This window comes from Bufo bufo, chromosome 10, assembly GCF_905171765.1.
Source record: "Bufo bufo chromosome 10, aBufBuf1.1, whole genome shotgun sequence".
Classification (NCBI taxonomy): Eukaryota; Metazoa; Chordata; class Amphibia; order Anura; family Bufonidae; genus Bufo; species Bufo bufo.
The window spans coordinates 6,221,129-6,235,014 of NC_053398.1; the positions used below are offsets into that span (position 1 = coordinate 6,221,129).

Sequence of the window (13,886 nt, forward strand, 5' to 3'; positions counted from 1 at the left end):
GATAAGTAATGTATGTACACAGTGACTGCACCAGCAGAATAGTGAGTGCAGCTCTGGGGTATAATACAGGATGTAACTCAGGATCAGTACAGGATAAGTAATGTATGTACACAGTGACTGCACCAGCAGAATAGTGAGTGCAGCTCTGGAGTATAATACAGGATGTAACTCAGGATCAGTACAGGATAAGTAATGTATGTACACAGTGACTGCACCAGCAGAATAGTGAGTGCAGCTCTGGAGTATAATACAGGATGTAACTCAGGATCAGTACAGGATAAGTAATGTATGTACACAGTGACTGCACCAGCAGAATAGTGAGTGCAGCTCTGGAGTATAATACAGGATGTAACTCAGGATCATTACAGGATAAGTAATGTATGTACACAGTGACTGCACCAGCAGAATAGTGAGTGCAGCTCTGGGGTATAATACAGGATGTAACTCAGGATCAGTACAGGATAAGTAATGTATGTACACAGTGACTGCACCAGCAGAATAGTGAGTGCAGCTCTGGAGTATAATGCAGGATGTAACTCAGGATCAGTACAGGATAAGTAATGTATGTACACAGTGACTGCACCAGCAGAATAGTGAGTGCAGCTCTGGAGTATATTACAGGATGTAACTCAGGATCAGTACAGGATAAGTAATGTATGTACACAGTGACTGCACCAGCAGAATAGTGAGTGCAGCTCTGGAGTATAATACAGGATGTAACTCAGGATCATTACAGGATAAGTAATGTATGTACACAGTGACTGCACCAGCAGAATAGTGAGTGCAGCTCTGGAGTATAATGCAGGATGTAACTCAGGATCAGTATAGGATAAGTAATGTATGTACACAGTGACTGCACCAGCAGAATAGTGTGTGCAGCTCTGGAGTATAATACAGGATGTAACTCAGGATCAGTACAGGATAAGTAATGTATGTACACAGTGACTGCACCAGCAGAATAGTGAGTGCAGCTCTGGAGTATAATACAGGATGTAACTCAGGATCAGTACAGGATAAGTAATGTATGTACACAGTGACTGCACCAGCAGAATAGTGAGTGCAGCTCTGGAGGATAATACAGGATGTAGCTCAGGATAAGTAATGGTGGGGGGGTGCTAGTACAGAATTTACTCCTTTCTTTTCCTATGGATTCTTATATTAACCCCTTATCCCCCGGTGTCTTGATTAGATTTGTATTCTGGGGCTTAGTCGATGTAAAACGCTCTTTCGTTCCAGAGCTGAAAAGAAGGAAAGGGCGGCGGATGTTCAGCGCCATCATGCATCACCTGCGGGAGAACCACAAGGCGTGGAAGAAGGTTATAGAGGAAGAGGAGAAAGCCAAGGTGGACGGTGGCAAAGCACAGCAGAGCGAGGGCTCCTCGATGTCTCCTTCAGACGAGATCCAGGTGATCGAGGAGGCGGATGAAGACGAGGAGCGGATGTCTGCCGAGGAAGGGCTGAGAACTGTCCGCCATGACTGTGATGCTTCACCTACCTAGTAGGCCTGATAACTGTGAGGACCCGGCTCTCCGGCGCCCCCTACTCTGCACTTTCACCACGTCTAGACGTTACCCATTGTACGACTTGTGCCCTGATTGGTATCCTGGTACCATTACCGATGCTGCCTGGCGCTCCGCAACCACGGTACAGTCACCTAGAACGACCAAAGCCGCCGCGAGGCTGGAGCAGAAGACTCCGCTCCGGGTTCATCCTCGTGCCTCGCCCAAGTTTTTGTGTTTTTTTTTTTTTATTGTAGTTGGAACTGTGCCTGTGACAGAGCTACGGCGGCGTGGACTGAAGGTTACTTCATGGTGCGGTCCTCCTAACCCGTGCGGCTCCGTCTGTCCCAAAGACTTAAACCACACATTATTCAGTTTTTTTATGATTGCGGACGCGTCGTTTTCTGATGCCTTTTACGTGTAGAATAGCGATCAGCGAATTTCCGCTTATGAAATTCATTCATACGTTTGTAGGCAAAAGGTGAATTGCGTTATGGATTCCGTTACCAAGGACCATGACGGGAGGCATTCCGTCATAATAGAAGTCTATGGGCTGCAAAACGGATCCGTCCCGTTTCCAATATGCAGGGGAGTCCTCTCCTGATCCGAACGGAAACGGGACGGATCCGTTTTGCAGCCCATAGACTTCTATTATGACGGAATGCCTCCCGTCATGGAATTGCGTTATGGATTCAGTTACCACGGAACATAACGCAATTCACCTTTTGCCAACAAACGAAGTGTGAACGAATTTCAAAATATGAAATCCGCTCATCTCTGGTGTAGAATAATCCGCTTGTGTTTTTCCACTTTTTTTTTTTTTTCTCTTTTTGAGGTTCTGTGGTCGACCCTGAAAAAAAAAAGCGAAAAAAAAAAAAATAATTCTGGAAAAAGTTGAAATCTTTCCGTAATGAAGGGATTTTATTTTTTTTATTTAGGCGATGAGATTTCTGATATATTTTTCTACGCTCTTTCTCAGGATTTTTAGGTATTTAGTGTCGTTTGTAACACCGAAAACACAAAAAGGTAAAAATCCGCAAATGTAAAGCAATGGCGCAGCGGTTTGTACATAAGCACATGACGCGGTCACTATGAATATACGTGTATATACCTCCCACCGCCGCCTCTTGTTTTTTGTGCCTTCATGGATTTCAGTTCTTCGCTTCCTGCTGCAGATTTCGCCAACGTGGACTGTGACATCGGGTAAGTCCGCAGGTTTTGCCGTTGTTCCCACGTACAAGATGGATGAAAGGCCAATACCCTTTCCTGCTGCTGGGATCCCCAGGGGCCACATCGTCAATGAGCTCAGGGATCTTTAGCATGAAACGGTTTCTGCTGACGCTTCCTCCCCCGCACCGCGAATAGCTCAGAACCCAGACTGCAGAGCATTGCACACAGCATTCGGTATATCAACCGCCACCCTGTGCTCACAATGCAATTATATCAGTGATGTCATCAGCAGGGGGCGGAGCTGACAACCTCAGACATCATATACAGGAACGTTGTCAGCAGTACTGGATGCCCTGTGGCCCTTGTGAATAGTTGGGTCGGGGCCCCCATTGCTATTAACCTTCCCCATGTTCTGGATCATTAACCATTTCATGCCATGGAGTGATAAAACATTTATATATATAAAATATTACAGTAAAACCATCAGAATCTATAAAATGACACTGAGCAGTATATAAAGGACCCAGCATCCAGTAGATGATGAGGATGACAGCAGTGTGGGGGAGGGGGTTACAGCCGCTGCTTCTCGCTCTGGACCGTTATGTCCAGTTGTCGGATATCTGACAACTGCAGCTTCCAGTCTATTGCACTCGGTGATTCAGATCGGTCATAGACCAGGGCGCGGCTCGGGCCCCTGGTTTAGCGTCTCTCGGCACAGATGAGGTACGGGTGCGGCTGCAGCGTCATCCCCAGCTTCGGCTTCAGGTTTGGTATAAAACCGTGAGGAAAATGGAGGTGAAATCGCTGGAGAAGAGCGGTGAAGAAGACGAAGAGCTCCATGCGGGCGAGCTGCTCCCCCAGACAATGTCTCCTCCCTGCAAAATACAAAGCAACACCAGGTCAGCGGCCACTACTACCCCCACCATCAGCCGCCATGCTGACTACTCTCCCTGGAGCCCTGACAACAATTTGTGGTTTCTGCTGCTTCCTAATCTTCTGTGCATAAAATGTACTACAACCTAATAATGGACTGTTTCACCCTCAATATTTCTGCTTGCAGTCAGTGAATGGAAGGGAGGATTCTAGAGAGGCACAGTATTACTGTACATGAGGTAGGATGTCAGGCTGGTGTGAACAGGACCCTCCGTTCCCCCTCCAGTGTGAGGTCGCCCCCTAATCTGGCCATCGTACAACAGGGTTTAATTCGGAATATTAAAGGCACCTGTTCACACCGCAGTAAGGGACATGTCAACGCTTTTAACCCCCAGCCCATGAACTGCAGCACGTCCTCCCATTGAGAATAATGGTGTAGGACTCACGGAGCAGCGGCACAGTCAGGATAAGGCCTCATGCACCCGACCGTGCCTTTTTTTGTGGTCCGCAAAAAATGGAAGCCACCCGTGTTGCCTTCCGCAATTTACGGAACAGGCGCCGGCAATGTAAATGCCTATGCTTGTCCGCAAAGCGCAGACAAGAATAGGACATGTTATATATTATTTTTAACGGGGCCGCGGAACAGAGCCACGGATGCGGACAGCACACGCAGTGCTGTCTGCATCTTCTGCGGCCCCATATCCGGATGCGGACCCAAACAACAGCCGTGTGCATGAGGCCTAAGAAACATCAAAGTCTATATCGATCCTGCCTGCGCTGCGGCTGCTGCGCAATTCCAGAAGGTCTCCACCGGGCACCGTGTCCTGAGGGAGGAAGCCTGGCTGCAATCAGCCGCTCCTCTTCACCACCGTCTCATCCGCATGTAATACAGTCCTACAATTGATCGTCGCTCTCCCCTTCCGTTTCCATTGAGAATAATCGGACGCAGACACCACGTGGCCGCTGCCGATATTTTGGCGTGGTACCTGCATAAAAATTCCGGGAGCAAAACCCACGGTGGGAACGGAGCCCTAAAGATGGTCACTGTTTCATACACATGGAGGAGTGACAGGCATCTCAGACTACACGCGTGTGGCTGCTGATCGGCGCGTTGCTGCTCATGACTGATTGCACGTCAAAATCCAAAGCCTCCTGCGCTGTGACCTCCCCCGCTCAGACGCCAATACACCTTAGGCCTCATGCACACAACCGTTTTTTTTTTTTGCGGTCCGCAAAACGGATTTCCGTTGTTCCGTGACCGTTTTTTTTCCGTGGGTCTTCCTTGATTTTTGGAGGATCCACGTACATGAAGGAAAAAGTCATTTTGGTGTCTGCCTGGCCGTGCGGAGCCAAACGGATCCGTCCTGACTTACAATGCAAGTCAATAGGGACGGATCCGTTTGACGTTGACACAATATGGTGCAAACGGATCCGTCCGCCATTGACTTTCAATGTGAAGTCAGGAGTCCCTTTTATACCATCGGATCGGAGTTTTCTCTAATCCGATGATACCATGGGAACGCCTCTGTGTTAGAATATACTGTCGGATCTGAGTTTCACGATCTAACACAGAGGCGTTCCCATGGTGATGGGGACGCTTCAGGTTAGAATATACTAAAAGAACTGTGTACATGACTGCCCCTGCGCCCGCCCCCGTATTTCACACATTGGTGACCAGTGCTGCCATGGTAACCGATCGGAGCCCCAGCGATTAAACTGGGACTCCGATCGGAAGTCGGCCGCACTGGCCACCAATGTGTTAAATACAATGGAGGGAGGGGGGCCGGCCGCACTGGCCACCAATGAGTTAAATACAAGGGGGGAAGCAACCGCACTGGCCACCAATGAGTTAAATACGGGGGGGGGATCTGCCCCCCTGCTGCCTGGGGGCAGTCATGTACACAGTTCTTTTAGTATATTCTAGATCTAAAAAGCTTTTATGCAGACGGATCAGCCTGTGTGAAAGTAGCCTACGGACAAGGATGACAATCTTGTGTGCATCCGTGTTTTTTCACAGACCCATTGACTTGAATGGGTCCGTGAACGGTTGTCCGTCAAAAAAAATAGGACAGGTCATATTTTTTTTTGACGGACAGGAAACACGGATCACGGATGCGGCTGCAAAATAGTGCATTTTCCGATTTTTCCACGGACTCATTGAAAGTCAATGGGTCTGCGAAAAAAAACGGAAAATGGAACAACAGCCGCGGATGCACACAACTGTCGTGTGCATGAGGCCTTATAATGAAAACTAATTACAGACGTGATCTGGTGGATGGCGCCCAGAACAGGCTCCGCCTCCCATGACACCAAAATATCAAAGCTTTTACAATAAAACATTGTGTCAGATCCTGAGAGATATCTGCAATGATAGTCATCACACTTGTGGGGGTCCGACCGCTGGGACCCCACTCGTCACGGTGGCGAGGCATGCTCACTGTTGCCCATCAGCGATGATGTTCCTGTGACAAGTGGGGGTCCCAGCAGTCGGCCCCCCACCAGATACTTGTGCTTATACCTTGGTACATTATTGTCCGTGCAGTTGGCGGCACCTTCACCACCGCGGTCGCTCCTCACCTAATGAGAACGGCACAAACGCCTCCTTCTTGGTGAAGCGGCCGGCGCTGTCCAGGAAGCGCTCCGGGTAGAAGATCTCCGGGTCCCTCCAGTACTTCTCGTCGAAGTGGACGGAGTAGAGGTTGGTGATGACCGTGGTGCCCTCTGGGATCGAGTAGCCACGCACGACGGTGTCTCTGGAAGTGGCGTGAAAAATCCCCAAGGGGGCGATATTGCAGAACCGGAGGACCTCGTGCAGGACGGCCTCGGTAAACGGCAGGCTGCCGCGCTCCTCGAAGAACGGGGCCCTGTTAGGTCCAACCACAAGGTCAATTTCCTTCTGAACCTGAACTAAGGAGAAAACAGAGTGAGCAGCAGTCGTGTCATTAGCACCTCACAGAAGGAGCCACCCCCATGCTTTACACTGCAACTCTGCTTAACAGGGCATCGCTATGATCAGGGACTCCAGCCTGGCAGCACTGTCTACTGGAGCCTAAGGTAGTCTGAAAATCAAGCTCCAGTCTCAGCAGGGGCTCACGCTGCTTTTCTGCCATCCACCATGCTTTACACTGAAACTCTGCCTCTTCAGTACACAGAGAGATGACAACATTACAATAAGTATAATGTCCAAGTAACTAATACATCAGGGAACTGCCGAGGGGGAGGCTGATAGAGCAGTATAGCAGACTTCATCCCCAGGGTCTGTCCAGAGCCTGCTGTGCGTTAGTGGATGGTGGGAGATGTAGTGCGCCGTCTAGGAGTCTCATGTGGTACAGTGCATTATTGAAGCTATACTGTAGGGGTTGTGTCTGCACAAACAGATTCCATGCGCAGCAGAATTGTGAGTGCAGCTCTGGATGTGACTGGAGTACAAGACAAAGTATAACTAAAGACCAGTAGAAACACAAGCCATGTGTCAGCAGCGATGTCGGCGCCGCGCTCTCCCCACCCTCACCTTGTATGTTGGGGTACAGCGCCATGAAGAGGACCGCCCACCTCAGGACGTTGGTGGTGGTCTCTGTCCCCGCGATGATCAGCTCCCCTACAGAGAATATGAGGTTTTCAGTGGAGTAAGTGCTGTCGGGATCAGCGGCGCTGAGCTCCATCTCATCCAGATACGCATCTATGAAGTGCCGCGGTGAATGCGGCGAGCGGTTTTCGGAGAAGCGCTGGATGATCTGGAGGAGGAAGTCGTAGACCTCGCTGGCGTTCCGGAAGAGCTGCTGGTGCTTCCCGAAGGGCAGGACACTGATGAGGGGGAAGGCGTTGTACAGGAAGACCCAGGCGCTGGTCGCCAGCTCGATGTTCTCACTGAAGATCTCTATCATGTGCAGGAAGTCGCCGTCGTCGTAGCGGAAGCGCTCGCCAAACAGGATGAGGTTGGAGATGTTGGACACAGCGATGGTCGTCAGGTGCTTGGGGTCGAAGGCTTTCCCTTTATAGGTGTCCACCGAATCCAGGAAGAAGGACGATTCCTCGCAGATCCGCCCCTCAAACGACTTATGCCCGTAACCAAAATTCCGGAAACAGCTGACCGCCAGCTTCCGATGCTCGGTCCAGCAGCGCCCGTACTTGGCGTTAAGAAGACCTGAAAATGAGACAGTAAATTCATAGCCACCCAGAATTCTCGAAATGGCGCATCACAACCGATCGCCTCTCACCTTAAGGCCTCATGCACACGACCTTTGTGTGCATCCGTGGCCGTTGTTTCGTTTTCCGTGATTTTCTGCGGACCCATTGACTTTCAATGGGTCCGTTGAAAACTCGGAAAATGCACCGTTGTTCATCCGCGGCCGTGATCCGTGTTTCCTGTCCGTCAAAAAAAAAAAATAGGACCTGTCCTATTTTTTTGACGGACAACGGTTCACGGACCCATTCAAGTCAATGGGTCCGTGAAAAAACACGGATGCACACAAGATTGGCATCCGCGTCCGTGATCCGTGGCCGTAGGCTACTTTCATACAGACGGATCCGCAGATCCGTCTGCATAAAAGCTTTTTCAGAGCAGAGTTTTCACTTCGTGAAAACTCAGATCCGACAGTATATTCTAACACAGAGGCGTTCCCATAGAATATACTACGAACTGTGTACATGACTGCCCACTGCCAGTGCGGCCCCCTCCCTCCCTTGTATTTAACTCATTGGTGGCCAGTGCAGCCTCCCCCCTTTACTACCCCCCCCCCCCCCCCCAAATTAAAATCACCTTCCCCCATCATTGGTGGCAGTGGAGAGTCCCGATCGGAGTCCCAGTTTAATCGCTGGGGCTCCGATCGGTAACCATGGCAACCAGGACGCTACTGCAGTCCTGGTTGCCATGGTTACTTAGCAATTTTTAGAAGCATTATACTTACCTGCGAGCTGCGAGGTCTGTGACCGGCCGGGCGCTCCTCCTACTGGTAAGTGACAGGTCTATGCTATAAGCAATGCGCCGCACAGACCTGTCACTTACCAGTAGGAGGAGCGCCCGGCCAGCCACAGACAGCGCAGGTAAGTATAATGCTTCTAAAATTGCTAAGTAACCATGGCAACCAGAACTGCAGTAGCGTCCTGGTTGCCATGGTTACCGATCGGAGCCCCAGCGATTAAACTGGGACTCCGATCGGGACTCTCCACTGCCACCAATGATGGGGGGGTGATTTTAATTAGGGAGAGGGGAGGCCGCACTGGCCACCAATGAGTTAAATACAGGGGAGGGAGGGGGGTCTGCCCCCTCCTGATCGCTTACAGGGGGCTATGATACGCAGAATTAACCCCTCAGTTGCGGCACCTGAGGGGTTAATTGTGCGGATCACAGCCCCCTGTAAGAGATCGGGTGCTGCCAGGCAGCAGGGGGCAGTCATGTCCACAGTTCTTAGTATAGTCTAACTTGAAGCGTCCCCATCACTATGGGAACGCCTCTGTGTTAGAATATACTGTCGGATATGAGTTTTGACGATCTAACTCAAATCTGATGGTATATTCTAACAGAGGCGTTCCCATGGTGATGGGGACGCTTCAAGTTAAAATATACCATCGGATTGGAGAAAGCTCAGATCCTATGGTATAATAGGGACTCCTGACTTTACATTGAAAGTCAATGGGGGACGGATCCGTTGGCAATTGCACCATATTGTGTCAACGTCAAACGGATCCGTCCCCATTGACTTGCATTGTAAGTCAGGACGGATCCGTTTGGCTCCGCGCGGCCAGGCGGACACCAAAAGACTTTTTCTTCATGTCCGTGGATCCTCCAAAAATCAAGGAAGACCCACGGAAGGAAAAACGGACACGGATCACTGACCCCGTTTTTGCAGACCTTAAAAAAAAAAAAAACGGTCGTGTGCATGAGGCCTAAGGGTGCAGCTAAAATCTCACCAGGCACTGCGCTACGTGCAGCTACTGCGCTATGAGCGTGCTGCGGGCAGGTACCGCACTACAAGGGTGCTGCGTTTTTTTATGGCTGATTTTGCCAATTTTAATGTAACGGGGGGGGGGGGGGGGGGGGGGGGGGGGGGGGGGGGGGAATGGAATGTGTGTTCTATCTGCAGCGGATTTGGGCGAGACCTACAGATTCTGCCACGTCTGGCCCGGTCTACTGCACATGAAGCATCATCACCATGCAGTATAGTTCTCAAGTTCTGCTTGCTGTCAATGAACATTACCAGACCTGGGAGTTGTTACAATGTGACACAAATCTCCCCTGATGGTTTGTTACAATGTATCAGTCGGCAGTCCATGCCTTTAGCTCACTGTGCATTGTCTAGACTGCTTGCTGCAGTGAATTGAAACCTTCCAGAGATCTTTGAAAAGGTGAGAAATGGAAACACATTTACATGGGACTGCACGCCTTGTCACATGTCCTGTAGTGAACGCCGGCTCTTACCTCCCATTTTGGTCAACTTGAGAAAGAGCGGCAGCGAAGGGCGGTCAGCAAAGACATCGCTTTGGCGCACGAGACATTCCTTCACAGCGTCATAGCCGTTTAGCACCACGGTGGAGATGCCTCCCAGGTCCAGGCTAAAGATCTGAGGGGAGGAGGTCGTTACATGGACACTGGTCAGTAAACATGATGGCGTCACGCTAGGGGCGGAGTCTGCGCACGGCGCAGGTCACATGATGTCTGGTTATAGTACATGTGGTCGTACAAGGTTCTCCGCTCTTCTGCCGACTCATACACGTGACCGCAAATATAAACCCCTGCACAGCCCATGAACATGGTCACGCCGCGGCGCTGTCTGGCGGAGCCCCTCGGGAGCCTCTGTACTGCTCATTAGGGATAGGGGAACTTCATACTTCGTAGTTGGGGTATTTGCTGAATTGTGGTGGATTCTGTTACCACGGATCATAACGCGATTCCAAGACGGAATGTATAACGGAACGCCTCTAAAGGCGCTCAGTCACGGTCCGTGCTAACAGAATCCATAAAGCAATTCAGCAAATACCCCAACTCCAAAATATGAAGTTCGCTCATGACAAGTGGTCGCCTGCAGCTGTCAGGACATGCTGGGACTTGTAGTCCGACACCAGCTGAAGAGCTGCAGATGCAGAACAGTGTAACAGAGAAGCAGAATCTAACCAAACACCATACAGGGCCCCCCCCCCCCCATACTGTATATAACGACAGATCCCATATATAGCATACAGACCCCCCTTATACCGTGTGTATATAGTGTACAGACCCATATATATATATATATATATATATATATATATATTAGACCCCCCATACCGTATATATCCCACATAGACCCCTATACTGTATATACACAGCACATGCCACCCTATACCATACATAACGCACAGACCCCCTAGACCGTATATACTGCACAGACCCCCCTATAATGTACAGACCTATATCGTATATCTTGTACATAGTTATACTGTATATACCGTACAGACCCCCCCCCTATACCGTATAAAGTGACTCCCTATACTGTATTTACCGCACACTCCCTATACCATACAGACCCCCTACACACCATACAGACCCCCTACACACCATACAGACCCCCTACACACCATACAGACCCCCTACACACCATACAGACCCCCTACACACCATACAGACCCCCTATACCGTATATATACCGTACAGACCCCCATATACACGAGGGCCCCTCACTTACCTCTCCGTGCAGTTTGCTTTGCTTCCACATATAGACGTGCGGGTCCCCGGCCAGGGCCAGGATGTTACCGACCAGCGGCAGCCCTGGGGGGCCGGGGGGGAAGCCCGGGGGTCTCCGTTGTCTCAGGACTTGTCTGATGAGGAAGATGAAGAGGAGCAGCGCGGAGGAGGCGGCCAGGACCCCCCACAGCGCAGCCCCGGAGCCCCCCGCCGACATGACACACGGGAGCCCCGAGCACACGTGGGTTCCACCCGCGGAGCGCTATTGGCCCTACAGGAACAGCTGTCTCTTATGATTGGGTAATGGGCGGTGTTAGTTACATAATCTGTGACGTCACTGCCCCGCCCATCCGGGGAACGCTGAGTGTATGCAGATGGAGAAGTGTATATGTAAAGTACCCTAACCCTAGTAACCTAAGTAACTCTAACTTCCCCGCCCCCGCAGCCGAACTATGACCCCAGGTACCATGGTAACCAACCACCTTTACTTGGCTGTGACCCAAGGTCCCATGGTAACCACCCACCTCTACCAGGATGGGACCCTGGGTACCATGGTAACCACCCACCTCTACCAGGATGGGACCCTGGGTACCACTGTAACCAAACACCTCTACCAGACTGTGACCCCGGGTACCACGGTTACCACCCACCTCTATCCCAGACTGGGACCCTGGGTACCACTGTAACCAAACACCTCTACCAGACTGTGACCCCGGGTACCACGGTTACCACCCACCTCTATCCCAGACTGTGACCCCGGGTACCACTCACCTCTTCCAGACTGTGACCCCGGGTACCACCCACCTCTACCCCAGACTGTGACCTCGGGTACCACGGTTACCACCCACCTCTACCCCAGACTGTGACCTCGGGTACCACGGTTACCACCCACCTCTACCCAAGACTGTGACCTCGGGTACCACGGTTACCACCCACCTCTACCCCAGACTGTGACCTCGGGTACCACTCACCTCTACCAGGATGTGACCCCGGGTACCACGGTTACCAACCACCTCTACCAGACTGTGACCCCAGGCACGATGGTGACCAACCACCTCTGTGACCCCCAGTACCATGGCATGGTGATCTCCCACCTCTACCAGACTGTGACCTCGGGTACCACTCACCTCTACCAGGATGTGACCCCGGGTACCACGGTTACCAACCACCTCTACCAGACTGTGACCCCAGGCACGATGGTGACCAACCACCTCTGTGACCCCCAGTACCATGGCATGGTGATCTCCCACCGCTACCAGACTGTGACCCCCGGTACCATGGTGCTCTCCCACCTCTACCAGACTGTGACCCCAGGCACGATGGTGACCAACCACCTCTACCAGACTGTGACCCCCGGTACCATGGTGCTCTCCCACCTCTACCAGACTGTGACCCCAGGCACGATGGTGACCAACCACCTCTACCAGACTGTGACCCCCGGTACCATGGTGCTCTCCCACCTCTACCAGACTGTGACCCCCGGTACCATGGTGCTCTCCCACCTCTACCAGACTGTGACCCCAGGCACGATGGTGACCAACCACCTCTACCAGACTGTGACCCCCGGTACCATGGTGCTCTCCCACCTCTACCAGATTGTGACCCCCGGTACCATGGAGCCGGCACCTTGACCTGGGCTTAGGCCAATCCACACAGCTGCTGCCAGAACATGAATACCCCTGAGGACACGGGAAGGACATGGTTTATCTGCTGACCGCCTCTACGGGGGAGTGGAGATCAGGTGACAAGTGATCAGTTCTGGAAGATGATGTGGAAGCAGGAAAAACGAGCAAGCGTAAGCATCTGAGCGACTGTGCTGTGTAGAGGAGAGGGTCCGAGCAGCTGCTGTTGTGGGGCGTCCCCGATACGTAGAGGTCAGTACCTACTGAAAGTGGACAACCGCAAACCCTGCATAAAGGTCATGTGTGCCATGATGTGGTGGGTGAGGGTGAGCCCGTCTGCTGACAACTATCCTGCTGGTGATGATAGAAAGGTGTCAGGACACACAGGACATCGCAGCTCGTGGTGTATGGGGCTTTACAGCCGTAGAGTGGGCAGAACACCCATGTGACCCCTGTCCATGGCTGAAAGTTCCCCCAGTGTGCATATGAGCATCAGGACTGGCACAACTGGTCTGAGGAATCACGTAACAGTATGTGGATGGCCAGGTGTGTATGAGTCACTTACCTGGGGAGGAGATGGCACCAGGTGCACTATGGGAAGTAGGCGACATGGTCTGAGGAATCACGTTACAGTATGTGGATGGCCAGGTGTGTATGAGTCACTTACCTGGGGAGGAGATGGCACCAGGTGCACTATGAGAAGGCGGCCTGGTCTGAGTAATCACGTTACAGTATGTGGACGGCCAGGTGTGTATGAGTCACTTACCTGGGGAGGAGATGGCACCAGGTGCACTATGAGAAGGCGGCCTGGTCTGAGGAATCATGTTACAGTATGTGGACGGCCAGGTGTGTATGAGTCACTTACCTGGGGAGGAGATGGCACCAGGTGCATTATGAAAAATCGGCCTGGTCTGAGGAATCATGTTACAGTATGTGGACGGCCAGGTGTGTATGAGTAACTTACCTGGGGGAGACATGGCACCAGGTGCACTATGAGAAGGCGGCCTGGTCTGAGGAATCACATTACATTATGTGGACGGCTGGGTGTGTATGAGTCATTTA

General features: G+C 51.5%; 2 protein-coding genes across 4 annotated transcripts in view; one reads left to right on the forward strand and one right to left on the reverse strand.

Moving 5' to 3' along the window:
- The window catches only part of PDE3B (phosphodiesterase 3B), a 101,549-nt gene extending 87,982 nt beyond the window's left edge, over nucleotides 1-13,567 (forward strand). The window contains exons 16-17 of one of the 2 annotated variants that reach the window (XR_005774600.1): nucleotides 1,237-1,969; nucleotides 13,557-13,567. Coding sequence is in view for 1 of the 2 variants with exons in the window: in XM_040410419.1 (XP_040266353.1) it covers nucleotides 1,237-1,499 (263 nt within the window). In the remaining variant the exon portion in view is untranslated. Of the gene's footprint in view, nucleotides 1-1,236; nucleotides 2,017-13,556 lie in introns of those variants that run through there. The other variant, XM_040410419.1, reaches the window with a different exon arrangement.
- LOC120980988 (vitamin D 25-hydroxylase) lies at nucleotides 3,225-11,479 on the reverse strand. Of its 2 annotated transcripts, none has more exons than XM_040410420.1 (5): nucleotides 11,204-11,478; nucleotides 9,961-10,102; nucleotides 7,054-7,686; nucleotides 6,120-6,449; nucleotides 3,225-3,544 (listed from the first exon to the last, which is right to left on the reverse strand). In XM_040410420.1, exons 1-5 carry the CDS (start codon nucleotides 11,417-11,419, stop codon nucleotides 3,369-3,371), a joined length of 1,497 nt encoding a protein of 498 aa, XP_040266354.1. In that variant the 5' UTR covers nucleotides 11,420-11,478; the 3' UTR covers nucleotides 3,225-3,368. The 2 variants fall into 2 exon arrangements, with proteins under 2 accessions (XP_040266354.1, XP_040266355.1); XM_040410421.1 differs by having other exon boundaries at nucleotides 3,396-3,544; nucleotides 6,120-6,406; nucleotides 11,204-11,479.
- Nucleotides 13,568-13,886: the final 319 nt, after the last annotated feature.

Excerpts from the sequence above, each read along its gene's own strand:
- LOC120980988 (XM_040410420.1), bottom strand. The coding sequence starts at position 11,419 with ATGTCGGCGGGGGGCTCCGGGGCTGCGCTGTGGGGGGTCCTGGCCGCC. Across the intron at positions 10,103-11,203 it reads AAAGCAAACTGCACGGAGAG|ATCTTTAGCCTGGACCTGGG; the intron begins GTAAGTGAGGGG and ends TCCTCCCCTCAG. Across the intron at positions 3,545-6,119 it reads GTTTGTGCCGTTCTCATTAG|GGAGGAGACATTGTCTGGGG; the intron begins GTGAGGAGCGAC and ends TGTATTTTGCAG.